Here is a 17,861-nt window from a genome sequence, read left to right on the forward strand (position 1 = left end):
TTAGAGTTCATGTTATTTCGTTGCGCACAGCAGCTCAGTCAGCATTTAAGAACCTGCACGATTGTGTAATGAAAGTAGAAATAAGAGAGAAATCCATCAAATATCTGATGTCACAGAGAGACGAATTGGAAAATAAAGATTTTGAATTTGAAAGTCTTACTTTGGCAAGTGTGAAAGCAGAATTTACAGTAAACCTTGTTTGATCTGCAAAAACTCAAATCTTCCATCCACCCACTGACTTATTTTATGGCAGAGCAACAACTGCATACCTGTGAAACCACAAATTCCAGTTCTTTCCAGCTTCTGCTTCTAACAGTGATGCATGTTTTTCAGTATTGACTAAACTGTCATGGGGAGCAGTAAATGTACTGACCGAGTTGTTCTTGGGGAGAAAACTCCTAAAATGGTTGTCAATATTATTTAAAGTCTAACTTCAATTCATTTATAAGCCTCATGTAAACAAAATCAGTCAAGAAACTGTACAATTTTAAAGGACCAACAGACACCATGCTTGTTTCAAATATTTATTTTCCAAGTCCAGAAATGCCATAACCACTTCTAACTTTGAAATGTGCTTTACATTTATTAAGTCTTGAAAAAAAACTAAATGTCTTACATGCAAAAATGGTATATACAAAATGCTTGTAACCAGAAAGGCACCAAAGACACATGAGCAGTTACTTCTTCTTGCTGGCTCCATAACATAAAAAAACAGGAGTTGAATCATCTTGAGAAGGTGTTAAGTCAGTATTCGCAACATAATTAGAGACGTAGTTTTCTCTCACAATGTAACAGTCTTTATTTGAATAGTTAAAAAGCTAATAAGACAATAGTGGTGTTGTGATAGCTAAATATATATATTATTTATTACATAAATACAATAGTCTTAATGTAGCACATTTTATATGTGCATTATTTACTCCCTTTTATGGCTACAGACTACCCACTATGAGTGCATGGGGAATAGAACAACATGCCTTAATACAAAGTACAACTTATGTCAAACTTGAAAATTTTATTTATAAAACATACACATTTGTAATAAATTATTCTTCGTACAATTTTCAGGTTGTAACTATTTTAAAACAACAGCTATATCCTTGTTACTGCTCTACATTTAAAATAATGATATGGCTGCGATTGTCTGAACATTGAAGTGTTTGTGCGGATGTGTGCATGTGATTTACCATGATGGGAGAGCCGGCTACACCGTTGGTCTCAAACATTGCTAAACCAAAAGTGAAGCATTCTCCCCCAAATCGCACCCATCCTCTGTGGACACTTAAGATTTAACCATGAGCAAAGTGAATCTTTACCAAGTCTTTGTCAAGCTAGAGAGTGGCAAATGAGAACTGCAACAGGTCATATATTCTAGGTTCACCGGTGGAGTGGACTTCCAAGGGTCAGAGCAGGTCAGTTTAACTGAAAAAGGTGAACAGGTGAGGTAACTTCCTCCTAAATATTACTGGTGTTAACACTCAGTGTAAAGATGGCAGCAGCACTCATCTTTCTCCTCCTCCTCCTCCTCCTCCTCCTCCTCCTCCTCCTCCTCCTCCTCTACTTTTTCCTCTCACATTCAGAAGTTAATGTCTTATTAGGCTTTGGAACGAGGTAAGCACTCTTACCATGATGGTGCCTAAGATCCATGCAACACTTTTGAATCAAAACCAAACAATATTGTGACATGATATCAAAAAGTAAAATAACCTTGTGGTTTAGGTGGCTTATGTAACCGGGATTACAATAATGTCATTTAAGCCATGAGGAACACACTGTTAGCTCCAATCCTCTGCCCATTTGGGGCCCCTCTCAAGAAATCAAAGCACCTTATTTGGATCCCCTTCTGGATACGCCAGTGGTCACACCCATAGTGCTGTGGCTTCTTTATGACTGGTCCCATTGGAAGAAGTGCATACAGTTTGGTGAAATGATTATTTCTTCTTCTCTTGTTCCTCACATGTCTATCATTTATTTAGACAGATGGTGACATAAGATGTAGGTATGTAGCCTTCATCCCCATTGCTCCTACGGACACGGGTCCAGCCATCCCCTTTGTCCTCCTCTACCACGGCCAGCACCTCCCCCTCCTGCATAGAGATGGTCCCTTCACTGGCACCTGAAAGAGAGACAAACTAGATGATAGAAAATATTTATGCTACACAAGCCTCACTAAGTCAGACCAAAAACATTTGATGCATGATTTTCTGTCGTGAAATTTCCACTCCACAATACTTGACATTTTTAATAATGATACTGCCAGAAACTACATGTTTCATTTGCTGATCAAAAGGCAAGCTATTATAATTTTGAAATATATGTGGATCCACAATTGACAGAAACTTAAAAACACTGCCTGCATTTTTTACTGGCAAGTAGGACCACCTAATCCCCAATTAGATACCTAGATAACATCTTCAATACACAAACAGAAATAATACTTCATAAGTCAAATGTATACGAAGGCGTACATTTAGAGGAAACTGACTCCTTTCATCCAGACATTTGATCAAGGAAAAATGTCCTAGCCTACAAAGCGCACTTGCTAGTCACCTCATCATACACATTCTTCAAAAATGTGGAGTGCAACAATCACCTACAACAGCTTGTGACATACCAGGGAAGTTGTACATGGCTGTGCATTTCCCAATAGGAGCAGTTAGCTCCTCGTCCTCAAAGTCATCATCAAACTCAGCGTAAATGGCCTGGGAAGGATCAGGTGTGCTTTCGTCGGACTGAGCGCCATCAGGGCTGGAGAGAAAAACATAGGTTTTCTGTGCAGAGCAGACGACACATCAGTGTGCCAAACCAGCTGTCTATTATTAGAATTCAGTGTTACCTGAGTCCATCATGAGCTCCGTTGTTGTTGAAGGTGTGAGTTTTATAGCGCACTGTGTCCCCTCGACCTCCTGCCTCCGCCAGCCATGTCTAGATCAGAGAGAGGAAGTGAAAATACTGTTTAATATGAGAGGATGCATTTAAGGTAGATTTATCAAGTCATGTTCATCACACACACACACAGCCTCAATTGGCTTTACAGGCCCACGTCAGCAATGGTTTCCAAACCAGCACACATTTGTTTAGAGGACAACAAAGAAAACCACATGACAGATAAATGCAGTTACAAAAAGAAAATAAAAGTTTTAGCATGTAATTTGTTGCGTTAGTTCTCCTAAATTATCTAATCATTAGTTAAAAATTAATAGTCGAGGGCCTGATTACCTCATAATGTGGAATTAAAGAGGCCCTTTTACATAATATGCTTTACTGAATAACAAGTTATATGGTTACCTCATAATATATCAACAAACAATGGACACCCTACGTATTTTATAATAGCTTAGAATAAAATGCTAAGAGCATCCTGTCCTCATAATATATTAAAATTCATAACTATTGTAAATGATGAATGAATATGAATAACCAACAGAGATGGGGATTACCTCATACTTGTTGAGCTCTCCTCTGAGCCGCTCTATATTTTGTGATGTCTGACTGATTTGGGATGCCAGACTAGCAGGGTCTCCCATTTGAGGATTTTTCTCATAAACATCTTTCATCTTCCCCAGGGCCTCGCTGAAGAGAGGAGAGAGGGGAACAAGGGAGGAAGGGGGAAAAGTGACTTCCAGAAGAAATAGGTTCCCTGCAGAGCTCAGGGCTGAGTAAACAATTCAAACTCTCTCACACACCTGACACTACAGAGTTACACATACTTCTGTACACTTCATGATTATTATATCAGCACTCCCACCAGAGCAGTTCTAACAGAGATGGTTATTAATACGCAGGAAGATACCCACATGTACACACAAACACTCACCTCTGATCTACTTCCTTTTGCAACTCTTTGCAAATTTCATCTAGTTTCTGCTGTAACCTCTTCCTGCGTTGCTCTGGTGGAAGATGGGTGAAGTCCTCGGTCACCGTAGGCTACAAGAGTTCACAGGAAGGGTGGGTTAACATTGAACTCAGTCTCACTTTTTCATTACAACAGTAACCACGGCAAAAAAAAAACAAAAACAGATACCTCAGGGGGAACACCAAGCCTGTGGTTTGAGTTTAGCTCACGGGATGATGTTTGACTGACAAAACATTAGTTTCAAATCTCCTAGTTGAACATTTGTTAGACTTCAAATTTCTGTAAAGCCAACACATGGACAACAGTGAGCTGAACCTAAAACCACCACCCATGGACAAACAATTTTAATGTAGCATACTTTAATAACTTTATATTGGCAGATTTTTTTTTTTGGTTTTGTTTTTTTAAGTACAAGAAATACAATTTTGGATGGAAAAGGTGACCCAAGACAGTTGAGCTATAAATTGCTCAGTTTCCTCTTGTGCTACCAAGCTGTAGTCCCTTGCTCCACCACCAGGTGGCCACCTCTTCAATACAAACTCAAGATTACAATCCTTTTGCCACATAACATGATGCTGGATGCTGCAAGTTGTGTTGTTTCAAATACAGAAACGGCAGAGATATGTGAAGGGGACATTATTACAAAGACATGAGCTGTTGTAATGGAAAGGTGGCCATTTTTATGTGTCACACATCTGAGACACCCAGACCAGCTTTGTTGTCCATATTACCGTGATTCTCTCTGGAGTAAACTTCTGAAGAAAAAAGAAACAGTGTGTGTATAGAAAAATCCCATAATATGCTTAAAAGTAGTTCTTCCAACCATAAAAACATGTTTATAACATGAATAATATTAAGAATAGTAAAAGAGCCATTCTGAGAAGTGAGATCAATGCTACATGTTTTAGTACTGAAAATGTTAAGTCTTATTCATCTAAGGAATTCAGTCATTCTTGCACAAGCGGGAACACAGGATGATGTGCAAGCCCTGATGAGTGGCACTCTCCTGGCATCCAAACCTTCTCCTCTGGTGACTCACCGATCTCCTGAGTGTCCGGAAGGAAGAGATTCTGGGTTTGACTGTCTTATTGATCTCCTTCAAACAGTACGACAGGGGGTCCCGGCCAAACTTGGGGGAAGGGGGTCCGTTAGCGGGCGAGGGGGCGGGGGGTGTGGAGAAAGGTGGGAGCGTGGAGGGAGAGAGCTGAGGAGGGGCGAGACCAAAGTACCAGCACCCAAGCATGAGGTATGCAGGCATAGGGTGGTGTACAGGATTGGGGAGAGGGGGATGGAAGGATAGAAAAAGAAGGAAGACAAAAACAACAAGGGGACAAGGGAAAGAAAAAGACACCATCAACACCTTAAAGCACACCACAAAGCCAGGAAGACAACACTGGAGCAAACCCAGCACATGAGCCCAGAGAACACAAACACACATCTGTGTCTTTGGCTTTCATCAACACACACATAAAAAATAAATAAAAAAAATACAAAAACAAGACAGCGAGCAACCAACCACAGCTCCCACACCAGCGCCACAGCAGCCCAACACCTGAAGTCAAACTCAAGCCAGGTTAAAGGGAGGAGTGGGCCTCAGTGAGGAACTGAGGAAGGCCAGCTAGAATAAACTAAATTTGAATTGCTTAAATAATCGTTTTTACAGCCTTATTCTCATAGTTTTACCAATCATAGGTTAATATGTTTTACTCCAGCCTCATTGTAGAGATACAGTGACACTGCAAAGACACAACATTACAACTAATTTAATTGTTATTATCTTACTTGGAAGTGAAAACAAAGATGAAAGTTAAACGTGTTAACCAATCTGTTTACTATAAACATTGTTTATTGACGAGCCACTTATAATATAGCCATATAATGCCTCAGAATGCAGACATTGATGAATATAACGGACAGTTCAGTACATTCATTTGGATATCCACTCCCAAAGTAGGTATAATTGAGCTTATTTACATTCTGACTGATTTCTTGTCTTTACTGTGCTGTAGTGGGCTAGTTTATAGTAAAAAATATTCATCTTTTTTTGCTGTAGAAAACTTCTCAAAGTTCACAAAGCCATGTATAGTTGTCTAGTTTGGTCATAACATTCCTGTGCGTCTACAGTGAAAACAGTCAAACAGTCTGTGAAATGTTTTCCCATCGATAATGGCCCACACTATGAAAATAAGACACACGTTAAAAACCTTCCTAAAGCTGAATTATCTAACTCAATTAAGATTCTGTGTGAAAAAATCTTGTTCACAGTTCTGCCGGGGCTATCCTCTGAGTCTGACCTATATACATAAAATATCCTTTCATATATCACTGCGTTTGTTATAAATAGCCTGCAGACTGCCTCAGTGTCAGTTGTGCATATAGATTCTTTGGGGCTTGATGAATGCCCTGTATGACCTCTTAGAAAGAAGTTAGCTTGAAACATGCCTGGTGTGAACTATAGTAAAATCTTTCAGTGTCAGCTGTATGTCTATGTAGAAAGGTGGGTGTGTAATCTATTAGTTAAATTAAACAGGAGGCTGATGTCTTCTAGCCTTCAATAGTGACCGTCTAAAAAAGCCCTACAACAAGTTTTTTAGTGCAAATACTAGAGCTGGAAGTACAGCACTGTTATTATGTGAACATCTATTGGGTAGGTGCTACTTTTCTTGAGAGTTATTGGAATCTAAGTACAGGAGCGCAGTTAAAAATGGGAATGTTTAGGAGCCAGGCATAAACCAAAAGCTCACTCAGCCTCCTATTCATACTGCTACAGGCCTAATTGGGAGAGCATGACTGGTGACACAGAGCAGTGTGCCACACACATACACAGAACAGGAAGAGGGCACCGCAGAGCACAGCCAGTAAGACATGCAGAGAGAAAAGAGAGGCGCTGAACAAGCAAACAATGCAGGGAAGAAAGAAGGGATCATTTAGTGTGAGGGCAGGAGGAGGGGAACTGTTTTCTGGTTAGTGGTCAGCTACTCATATCACCAGTTAAATGTTGGACCTCAGCAAGAGTGCTCCTTTGAGATAAGCTCTATGATTTAAAATGTGTGACCCAAATAGATTCTCAAGACCAAATACAAATACGTCAATGTTAACATTTGTAGTGTGATTGTGTGGTTGGACCCGATCCAATTTTTCTGACCTGGCAAACCTGGTGTCATCCAGACTGCTGGCACAAAGATGTTATTGTGACGAGAGACATAATGCTAGGTTCTGGGCAGTATAATGAACGCAGTGTTTGTGGATGCCTGTAGAGGGAAATTCAATGTTGTTTGTGCCCCGTGCTGATGAAAGCAAAAGCACAGCAGAATGCTGACTGCCAATTGACCTATTGGAAACCATACTGCAGTGACAGGGAGGGAGTGTGTGTGTGTGTGTGTGTGCGTCTGGTGGGAAGGTTTATTCACTCACAGCCAGGGACAGAGTCATGCAAAGGACCGGTTCTATAAGTGTTGGGGTGTGAGTGTGTGTGTGAGTTCATGTATAATTTAATGAAAAAAGTTCATGCATTATTACACTTAGCTTTAGAGATGAGAAGGTTGTGTACGCGTGTTTGGGTGTGTGTGTGTAGCAAAAACCACATGTCCACCATGACTACTCTCTGTAGAGGGGATTTCCTCACTCTTCCTGCTGTCTCTGTGGGTCAAACACTAACACTGACTGATTACCCAACAGCAGATTTTCAAAATTTACAGTTGTCGATCATTGATGGAGGAACCTGCTAGTGCATTTATTGCGAAATTTCCACAATGCAAAAAACCATCTCTTTTAGTGAGAGGCCATTTTATTAGGCTAAATTAGTCTTATTATTCTAATGTGCTCTGCTAGCGTGGAATGTCCTACCTTACTCCTCTTGCTGAAAAGCCAGAAGTTTTTGCTCTTGTTCTTTCCCAGAAGATCCATGGGGCCTTTAGGTGTGCCCAGGCTACTGTCAGATGAGGCACGGTTGATCCCTTGACTGTAGTCTTCAAACTCTACATCTCCAGGACGTTCAAAGCCTGATTTGTTCTGCTCTATTACGACCATGGAGTCCTACATTAGATGTGATTATGGATAAGAGCAATCAAGAGTTGTTTTCAAACATATCTACAGTTAAAACAAATGGGCTACATAAAGAAAAAAAGAGACCAACTCACATTTCTCTCATTAACATTAGTGCCAGCTTTAGTAATGCCTTCCAGGCACTTGCCAATGATAGGCATCACATGCTTCTCTGTGTCTGAGAACAAGATGTAGCCTTGCGCCAACTTCCGTACTCGCCTCTCATCCAGATCCTGTAATTTCTGGTGAACACACACAACAGTTGCTCTGACACTTGCCATTATTAGGGTTGAGACAATACATAATAAATAGTCTATAATAAAACAAGTATCTCAATAACAATCAAGATTTTTAGTTATTTAGAATAATAAAACATATTTTTAATGCTCTGATGAAAGCTTCAAAGCCAAAACTTTAGCATGTGAATATGTGAAACTAAATTAACCGATTTAACTGATTATTCTCTGGCTTTGAATCAGTGTGAGTGCAACTTTTATTTCTGGTCCAAAACTTGCTTTTGGAGAAAATTATTGAATTTTGTAAAAATCTAATGTAAAATGTAAAAAAAAAAGTACTAAATACGATAAGTTCAATCTCAAAATGTTAGTAACATTGTTATTTAATGTTGCAATGTGCCATACAAGTCATTCATCATTTTAAGTTTTTCAGTTTAACAATATTTAGTCGAACTAGTACCAGTTATCACTGTACCATATGTTTACAACTCAAATAAACACTGAGCATAGGAATATTGTCATGTTGCCATAGGAAATTCACTTACATTGAAAATGAGTGGCATATCACTAAAATAGAACTGGTTCTGCTCCTTGTTGTATTTCTGAAGCTGAGCAGCGTAGTCGTTCTTACACTCCTCCGCTACATGTGCTCTCATATGAGCCTGTTGTTTGGCCTAGAACCACAAATACAGCAAACAATTTAACCAAGTGCATCGGATTCTACTTTTGATCGTGGTAAAATTGATATATATCCCCCCCCTTTGTTACTTTTTCAACATCCGCCTTTGTGGCATTGATGTCTTGATCAGTCTTCTCTGCGTACTGTGCTGCACGCTCCGCTTCTCTCCATTCCCTCTCAAACCGCTTTTTACTCTGATGTGCAGAAAGAAAAGAAAGAAAGAGGAAAAGTGAAAGACCATGTTCAGTCCATTCAGCTACAGAAAGTGAGGCCATTGCCTGAATGAAATATGAGGAGCTTCTACTATTTTGAGCAAAGCATTTTTCACTGTCTTTCTAAAAAGACAACTTGGGGGCATTTGGAGCATAACATCTCCAATCATAAATAAAGAGGTCTTGGATTGATGAAAATGGAGAACTGCTTTCCACTCTGGCCATCTGTTTTTACTATATACAAATATAGCCACCTGACCAACCACACCGCACGTGCAGCCATTTGCTTACAGAGAAGTTTCCCCATCTTTCATAATGAAACCAACTCAAAGACAAAAGGGACTGTAAGAAATATGTCTATGAGCCTTGCGTATCAAAATAGAAAATTTAATCCTGAAACATAAGATGGACACCTCTTCAGGGGGGAAAAAAGGCTATTTAGAAAATCTTTTAATCACTCCAAGTTTGGACTTACACTGTCGAGCTGCTTGTAGGTGCTCTCCAAACTCTGCTGGGCCTTCTTGGCCTCCATGAGATACTGCAGACATTCATAAAAATAGACAGAGTGAGAGGAGGGGAGGCGGGTCAGATGACAGGGAGAGAGACAACCATGTGTAAGGGGTAGACACAGAATAAACAATGACCTCCAAAAGCCACACAACATAACAGACGAGAAAACAAATACCAGTGTGTCTGTTTGAGACATCACGTCTGCAGCAAGGGCCTGTACACGGCTGCAGTGTTCGGCAATCAAATGGGACACAGCCAATGCATTCCTCATAGAGAAATGGCACAGCACATTTCAGAGAATGCTTCCCCCTGGAGACAATCAGCAAGGCTTCCTTCCTGCCACAACAGTGAGGTCTCCACATCTCCACTCCTACTTTAAATCTCCCTCTCTTCTCCTCCCACCCTTTACACTCCTTCTCATTTGGCATTTTCTCTAGCTGCTGTTGAATATGGTGCTGCAGGCACATACTAGTATACACACACACACACACACACACGAGCTGCAACGATTAGTCGATTAATCATTTAGTTGAGCGACACAAAATTAATCTGCAACTATTTTGATAACTGGCTTATAATTTCAAGTTTTTTTTTAAATGCCTGTGTTTTTGTTGCCTTTTAAGGAGCCTCAGCACAGTGTATTTAAAGCAAGTTTTAATCTCAACACCACTTTACCAAATTGAACTTTTTTGGTATAATCACGCAGAGATTTTGGACCGCTCCATATCAAGCTCACCGTCTTGCGTTCCTGCTTGAGCTCTTGCAGGTACTTGGTGAGATCGATGCAAATGCTCATCATCATGTTCTCAGCAATGAGCTCTCTCTGCCCTGCGTAGTCGTTCATCTCATTCAGGATGTCCAAGAAAGACTGGTAGCTGGAAAACCTACCATTTAAGAGGAGGAGAAAGGAAAGGGTGGAGAAATAAGAACACAGTGATGGGACCACTGATAAGATAACACATACGCAGGCTCAAAGACAAATCAGCAAAGGGCCAAGTCATAATAAGAAGCCCATGACTTCCTTATTCCTGCTTCCTTCAAGGGGCATTTAAATGGCTCCAACAGCACTTCAGCTTGAATGACATCGACGACAAAACGATTCCTAACTTTTTGAAACGTGATATTATTTACAGATCAGTTCTGTTTTCCTTTGTTAGTTTCCTCAGTGAGTGCTTAACAAGCTATTAGGGTGAGGGTGTAAATCCAAATTGACCCAGTAAATACAGTTTTAGCTGCCATGGTTTTGCCACTAAATGCAATTTCTTTCAAGCGAGGCTTTGCAACAAAACCCACAATGGCTCACCTGCACTCTGGTTCATCTTTGCTGCTTCGTTTTAGGTTATATTTCTTGGAAAGGTTCCTGTGGACAGTGAAAGCGCATCAAACGAATGCGTAGACACATTCTTAAATTCTCAAAAGGGAAAAGTTGGTTGATGTCAAAGAAAGCTCACTAAATTAAAACTATTCTTGTGCAACCACTGGCTGTTTTATACAATAGCATTAAAAAACAATAGTCCACTATGAAGTTATTAAAATAGCTGTTCTTCCTCCTTTCACTCTCCCTCTGACCACATCCTGTCTATCATGTGCCAGTCTGCTCCCACTTCCTCTCCTCTCCAGCAAAGCTCAGCACTACAACAGATGTGGGCCTGCAGACTGGGAGGCAACTGGGAGAGGGAGCACCATGGATGAAGAGAGCAAGAGCGAGCACACTGCAGCTGAGAATGAGGCCAGTGTTTCAGGGACAAGCTAGATTCTGTCCCAAAGTAGTCATAAGACCCTACAAAGATTTCATAAACAGCCTTTTAACATGCACCCATGCAAACACACACGCACACTGGACTGAGCGACACACTCGTACACAAGCATTGGAGGCACACAGCACAGGAGAACAATGACGAGCGCGAGGCCTACCTCAGTTGTTTGGCATAGTTTTGCTCAATCTCTGTCCTCTCCTTCACAAATTTTACATACTTCTCCACCAGCTCCAGGCCAGACTGTGTGTGCTTCTCAATGATGTCATATTGGTCCTGGAGAAAAGGAGCATGCAAGACAAATAAGGAAAAGATATTAAGCAAACACTCCGCAGGATGTGGAACATGGGTAATAACTGGGATATTCTTCTGGTTGAGTTTGAGGTCATCTAAAATTAATCTTGAATGGAGGGTAATAAACTTCACACATCAACGTTTTTCCCTGCGTGTTGGATTCCACGAATGCACTCCACATGTGCACAATGGTCTCTAAACTTCCGCCTAGCTTTAAATCATAGGGCGCCCGTGTTGTTCAAAGGACACTGGGGTCACAGGCAGGAAAAAGGAGGCGCTCCTCTAAATATCCTGCTGTACTGTGTGGAGTGAAATGTTTAAGAATAGTAATCTTGAGAGCGATGTGACATACTATGAATTACATTAATTGGGCTTCGCAGAGTCCTTATTAATGTAGCTATTTGACTTATTTCAGGTCTAGTTTCAAATTCAAAGACCTCTGACACAGTTCAGCTGAATTTTCCTTTTGATATTGTACAGTATGAAGGAGGTACATTGTGTTTCTCGCCCTCGTTTGTTCCTTATTCAATTGAGCACTTTATGACAAAATCAAGCTCAGACACGTTTGTTAAAAGTGCGAGATGAGCCAATCTCCTCTCGCTCTAAACTCAAAAAAATGCCCCCAAGCTTTCTTTGCTCCTGACTTTAGTATTGAGGAGGGGGCATGTTGAAAGGGGATTCCTGACAAGTTGGACCATGTTCTTCTGTACTGCCCTTCAGGTAAAATTAAAGAGACAAACCCCAAATGAATGAGATAAGGGTTAGCCTGATCACAGAACACAGTTAAAAGGTTAAGACAGAGAGGCCTGTGATCCATCACCACAATAACATCTAACCAATAGTCAGTGTTAGGGGTTTAATTTAATTTAATCATTAATCAACTTACAACATTATTTTTGCTTAAGGTAATTTAGATGTGGAAAATAACTGTCCTATATTTGACTTACAATAGGAATAGTAGTAAAATAACCTAATGGCAGGAATTTATATCTCTTAAAGTGTAAAAGTGACAATTTATTCATCTATGAATGATTTAAAACGTGAGAAGTAGTTACAGTATATATGCATCCAGTGCAACCTCACCACATCAACAGAACAGAGGACAAAGGTTGCAATTATCTACTAACTCGCCATCAAAACACATGAATCTAGGATTTGATTAGTGAAAAGTAAATGTGCTGCTACTAACCCAAAAAACTATGTTGTTTTACCCAGTAACCTCAAACACATAAAATAACCAGGCAGTGAAGGCAGCATCAAATCAAAATACAATTGAAATGGCAGCGAGCAAGTAAGAATAAATAGTTGTGTAAGCATGAAGAAGCACAGATGGTAACTTTGATACAATGCCTGTTGGTCAAGGCCTAGTGCTGTAGTTCAGCAGCACTAGTTTTTATACAATCCACTGTAAAATGGCAAGATGTATTAGATGAGAAATATGAAAGAGGGAAAGGTACACCATTTGGAAGTGCAGTGCCATTAGCTTGTAGCCAGCACATTCACTCCCAGAGTAATAGAACCTTGCAACAATAGGAAAAGCAGTAAAATGGAACTACAATACAAAATACAATAACACTAAGAGGAGTAGGTGCAACATATTATGGAAAGGCTATGATAGCAGAAATGGAAACCAGACTTATCTCTTGATAGGCATTTTGCATAAGTAAGTATTTGCATCAGTTTCGAGAATGCTGATCAGGCTGTGGCTGTGCGCGCAAAAAAGGTCAGCTAATGTGGAGATTGATGGACAGTTGAGAAATTGTTAGACAAGCTGTTGTGGGTGTAGGTTGAACAGAGTAGAGGTCCCCAAAACTGTATTTTGCAATCCCACTCTTACCAATACTCCCATTCCAATTACACTTCTGTATTTAACACAGCTGCACAGTGGATACCTAATATTGTTAACAACATTTACCAGATGTGCTAGACAATTTAACAATTCTGTATTAAGTTAAAATGCCATGCACCACAGCTGCCTTCAATAGTTTGCTATCCTTCAATGGTCTTTATGAGGTATACATGGCATTCCTGATTACGATGTAATGCCGAAGCATCGTAGCTTTAATAAATAGATCTTTTTGAGAGTGTCCGTCCTGATGCCTTACCCTAGAACATTAATAGTCATATCATTGCATGATAAAACTATAGAGTCATTAGACTGTTTATGCAGTCAAGAATACTGTGAGGAAGTTGTGTCCCAGTGCGGTACAGAAAAAAGTGTTTCTCAAGTATTGTTGAGTTTACAGTTTTCACACCATGGAAGAAATAACATCTTTTACTGGATTGTTTTCCTATTACTTTTAGTTCTAGTAGTTGTGAATGATGAAGAGGGTTAGTGAATGGAGCCTACTTATTTGTCACACAGTAAAATATTTTGTTTTGTGTGTTTTGTCTTAAAACTATCAAACTAGTAAACTGATTTTACACGGATGTTGTCAGCTAAACATATATCTATAACGTGTATCTTTATCAAACACATCAACCCGACAGCAATAGTTAACACTAACTTTACCTAAAATAAATAAATAAAAAAAAAAAAATCAGCGTGTTCGTTTAAATTAAATTGAGAAACCGACCTGAGCAGCAACTGGAAACACAGCTGAAGACACACAAAAACACAGTTCTTTAAACTATAAAACTGAGAATCTGAGATGCTGCAGATCAAGCGTTGGTAAAAAAAAAAATAAAAAAACTGATGCAAACTAATTGATTCCAATTCAGGTAGTAAACTCAAACTTAATTTTAAGAAACAATGTCTAGGATATATATTTCTTCTTACTCTGACTAGATAGTTGTATGCATGTTGACTTTTCCTTCTTGTACACATCATATGTTATTCAGGTTGAGTGCAGCATTGCTGGAAAATAATCACCCTTGGATGAACTCTTAACTATGTGTTCTTTTATAAATGGCAGAAGAAAAAGTAGCATCTGGTGATCTCTGTAAATTAACGGTGACCGCTTGATTCAAAACAAGAGCGGCCCAATTAGAAAAATGACAAGCTCATTAAAACGGTCTTAAAACCCATCACAATAGCTTGCAAGGGCATTATCACTGTCTTGTCAAACACCAGTGGCTGTCAGACCACAGCAATTTATAACCATCCAAAGCCACAGTTAAAATGATCTTTATAGGTCCCCATAGACAGGGTTTGTACTGAACTGATTTTAAGAAATCACAAATGGTTTGTGAAATTGCTCCTGACTAATGGTGATGATTTTGATTGAATTACACATGTTGTATGTGGCTTGCATCATGGTCATTTCATTAACCCTCCTTCCATGCCTTTAGACATTTTGAGTCACTTTTTTTTGCATCTTGTAAAAGTTTGCTTAGGGAAATGTAGTAGTATCAGTAGCCTCTTTTCTCACCTTTTTGATGGGTAAGCATTTCTGCCCCAGTAATGATAGAATTTCTAACATTAACCTATTTTTACGGCAAAATTTTAGGCTAGGGTGCAAAAATGAAAGATTCTTAGGCTACATCATGCTTCAAAATTGACACTGACATTGTAAAAGACTTATACCTAGCAAGCATCCAACATGTTCTTTACACTTCATCTTCAAATACTTCCAGTAACACCAGGGAGAAGACTGGCATCAAGTGAATGCCACATAACTTCTAAAGGAGTCACTCTGAAAGTCACCGACCTACAGGGCTTGGGTGGATGTTTCGACCCTGAGTCACCCTGTCTTTTAGAAAATTAGGGGCCTGGCCCAGCCAAACCTGCCACACTGTAGTTCTCGGGATTGGCCTGGTAGCACTCACTATCACTCACTAATGCCTAGACACTGATCTTGCACTCTGTAAACGTGTGCCTTAAAATAGCCATTGGATTAACAACAATCAGGGGACAGATGCCATAGAACTGACTTTGCCCTAGGGACGACTCTCCGGCCAAACATTAACGGAACCAATTATGCCTGCAGGGTTTTGTCTGACCAGACAGGTGAGGCTTTAGTCAAATACACATACGCTACAAAACGTTTTATTCAATATTTACTTATTAAATATGTGTTTAAATTGGAATTAAACAGTTTGTACATCACCAGAATAGGCCCCCTGGCTTTTGCATGGAGAGTTTCCTCTACAATCAGTGAAACAACCTGACAGGAAAGACTCTTATACAAAGATAGAGCCTCTGATTAATACTGGGGTACGGATGTTTCTCTGACTCAATCAAAGTAGGGCAAAACTAATTAGGCTGTTGCACCAGCACGTAGGATGGAAAAGGGACAGGGGAAGAGGCCTAGGGGGAGATTCTGTAATGAGGTCACAACCTCCCTATCCTCATCTTTGCAATGCTCCATTTTACATATTCAGGTTCCCTGAGAATGTGTATGTGTGAGTGTTTGCAAATGTCTGGCTGTATCACTATGTTACAGTGCGCTGGCACATAAACTGTGGCACTGATCAAGGTAATATGTTAAACCGTTCAATAGGGTTTGTTTAGATTCTGGATAGTGTCACTACTGTTAGCACTACATTCACACAGTGCCTTGCAGTTTATTACCTGGAAAACAACTCTTTAAAAATTACCAGCTGAAGCTGTTTATTTTAATTACTATATCTAATAAAAATCATGTCCTAATAAATCTATTTATGTAGCCACTCAATCCAACAAATAACACGTTATTTGAGAATCAAGAAATTTGAAAAATCAGCGCACTGTTTGTTGAATATATAATAACGCCCTTTAGGTGGACACATAAGGCACATCAACGATGAAGCTTGTTGTCAAGGCAAATGAAAGCATCTGATTTCATCTCTATGGAAGCAAGGAGTGCCAGACTGTAAACAGTGAAACATCCCACTGGGTACAACCCACCTCAGCACACTTAAAACGCCTTTGTATATACAGAATAAGCATCAATTTGCATTGTAAATTCACAGGTAATATTAAGTGTTAAGATTCTCAGTCATCCGGGTCATGTGATATCATGAAATACATACAAATTATCAGAGTTGATTTTGGTTTAGTACGTCTAGATATGATTAACAGTTGGTGATTTATGTCAGAAATTATGGAAAATACTTTTAAATCCAAGTGACTTTACAGTTGTTTGCCTGTGCATATCCTGCTACATAACACTCTGGAGCAACACAGTAAAAACCCCAGATCCAAACAAAAGCTAAACGACGTGCAAACGTGGCTCCAAGACTAACTGCAACTATGCTTCACTTACCACAAGCGCAACATGTCGGTAGGGGTCTTCAGCTCGCCCACTGTTTATTTCAACTACTAAACGCCAAAGAAAACTGTCCGAAAATGGAACCGTGATCATGAATGCACCGTTTTGCAAACACAAGCCTGCAGCTACAGAGCCAACGTTTCTCGGCTTCTGCATCTATTCCCCACTTACAGGACGTTTACCGTTAACAGACTTTCTCAACGAACGCTATATAAGAAATCGCATAATCGGCATCCTGACAGTAGCTATTTCTACAAAAGCGAGTCAGATGATGGACTCACCCAAAGCTCCGTGCCCCAGTCCATGTTCAGCTTGTCGGCCAAGCTGCCTGACTATCCCGAATACAAAGAACTTCTCCAAAGTTTATCCCGACAGCTCGGAGGACGGCCCTAGCAAGTAGCTATAATCCCGAGGTGATAAATCAGTCGTAACCACTACGCACTCCGGTTTTGGTTCATTCAACAAATAATGTCAACTAGGATCATAATTAGCTAATTAACAAGGACTGGCAGTCGTTAGTCTAGTTTGTCCAAATATTTTTCATAGTGAAGGAGGAAAGAGGGATAAACTAGCTTTCATATCCGCGTCACTCCCAAATCCTAAATCTTAAAGGGGCAGTGCACTGAACCACAAATACTGGCCGCAGCACTGTCCTACATCCTGACAGCTTGTGTTGTTTAAAATTATATTTTTTGTTTATTGTGGTTTATAATTTCCTTTCAGCAAGGCACTGAGCTCCACGGACTTCGTGCTGCCCTGACATCAGTTCATCATCAGTCATCATACATTATGTACTCAAAAACTGATGAATAAACACAGGGACTGATGCTGGCAGATAGGCTATACCAAGCAATCCAAGTAAACTCATTTATCAGCATGAGATTGCATTACATATGAAAATAATAACATCACAGTCCCTCAGTCAGTCACCCCGTCCTGGTTGTTCCAGTTTTATTTTCTTGCTGTACAAAAATGCTATACAATGACTGCTGTTTTTATATGACCAACATATCAAGGCTAAATTATGAAAGCAAAACATGTAAAACCAATATTAAATTATATATCTAAGCAATGAAGGGTATAG

At 39.8% G+C, this 17,861-nt stretch overlaps 1 protein-coding gene across 4 annotated transcripts; it reads right to left on the reverse strand.

Annotated features, from left to right (window-relative positions):
• Positions 1-511: 511 nt before the first annotated feature.
• trip10a (thyroid hormone receptor interactor 10a) lies at positions 512-17,350 on the reverse strand. Of its 4 annotated transcripts, XM_046032317.1 has the most exons (16): positions 17,059-17,350; positions 11,452-11,567; positions 10,841-10,897; positions 10,274-10,421; positions 9,503-9,565; positions 8,905-9,009; positions 8,682-8,810; positions 7,996-8,142; positions 7,703-7,891; positions 4,896-5,060; positions 4,588-4,611; positions 3,818-3,927; positions 3,441-3,573; positions 2,837-2,925; positions 2,615-2,748; positions 512-2,116 (listed from the first exon to the last, which is right to left on the reverse strand). In XM_046032317.1, the coding sequence occupies exons 1-16, from the start codon at positions 17,080-17,082 to the stop codon at positions 1,965-1,967; spliced, it is 1,785 nt and encodes a 594-aa protein (XP_045888273.1). In that variant the 5' UTR covers positions 17,083-17,350; the 3' UTR covers positions 512-1,964. The 4 variants fall into 4 exon arrangements, with proteins under 4 accessions (XP_045888273.1, XP_045888289.1, XP_045888281.1 ...); XM_046032333.1 differs by lacking the exon at positions 4,896-5,060; XM_046032325.1 differs by lacking the exon at positions 4,588-4,611.
• Positions 17,351-17,861: the final 511 nt, after the last annotated feature.

This window comes from Micropterus dolomieu, linkage group LG02, assembly GCF_021292245.1.
Source record: "Micropterus dolomieu isolate WLL.071019.BEF.003 ecotype Adirondacks linkage group LG02, ASM2129224v1, whole genome shotgun sequence".
NCBI classification, from domain to species: domain Eukaryota; kingdom Metazoa; phylum Chordata; class Actinopteri; order Centrarchiformes; family Centrarchidae; genus Micropterus; species Micropterus dolomieu.

Coding starts and splice junctions, on each gene's coding strand:
- trip10a (XM_046032317.1), bottom strand. CDS start 17,082: ATGGACTGGGGCACGGAGCTTTGG. Junction 10,898..11,451: donor AACTATGCCAAACAACTGAG/GTAGGCCTCGCG, acceptor CACTGTCCACAG/GAACCTTTCCAAGAAATATA. Junction 2,117..2,614: donor AGCCATGTACAACTTCCCTG/GTATGTCACAAG, acceptor TCTCTCTTTCAG/GTGCCAGTGAAGGGACCATC.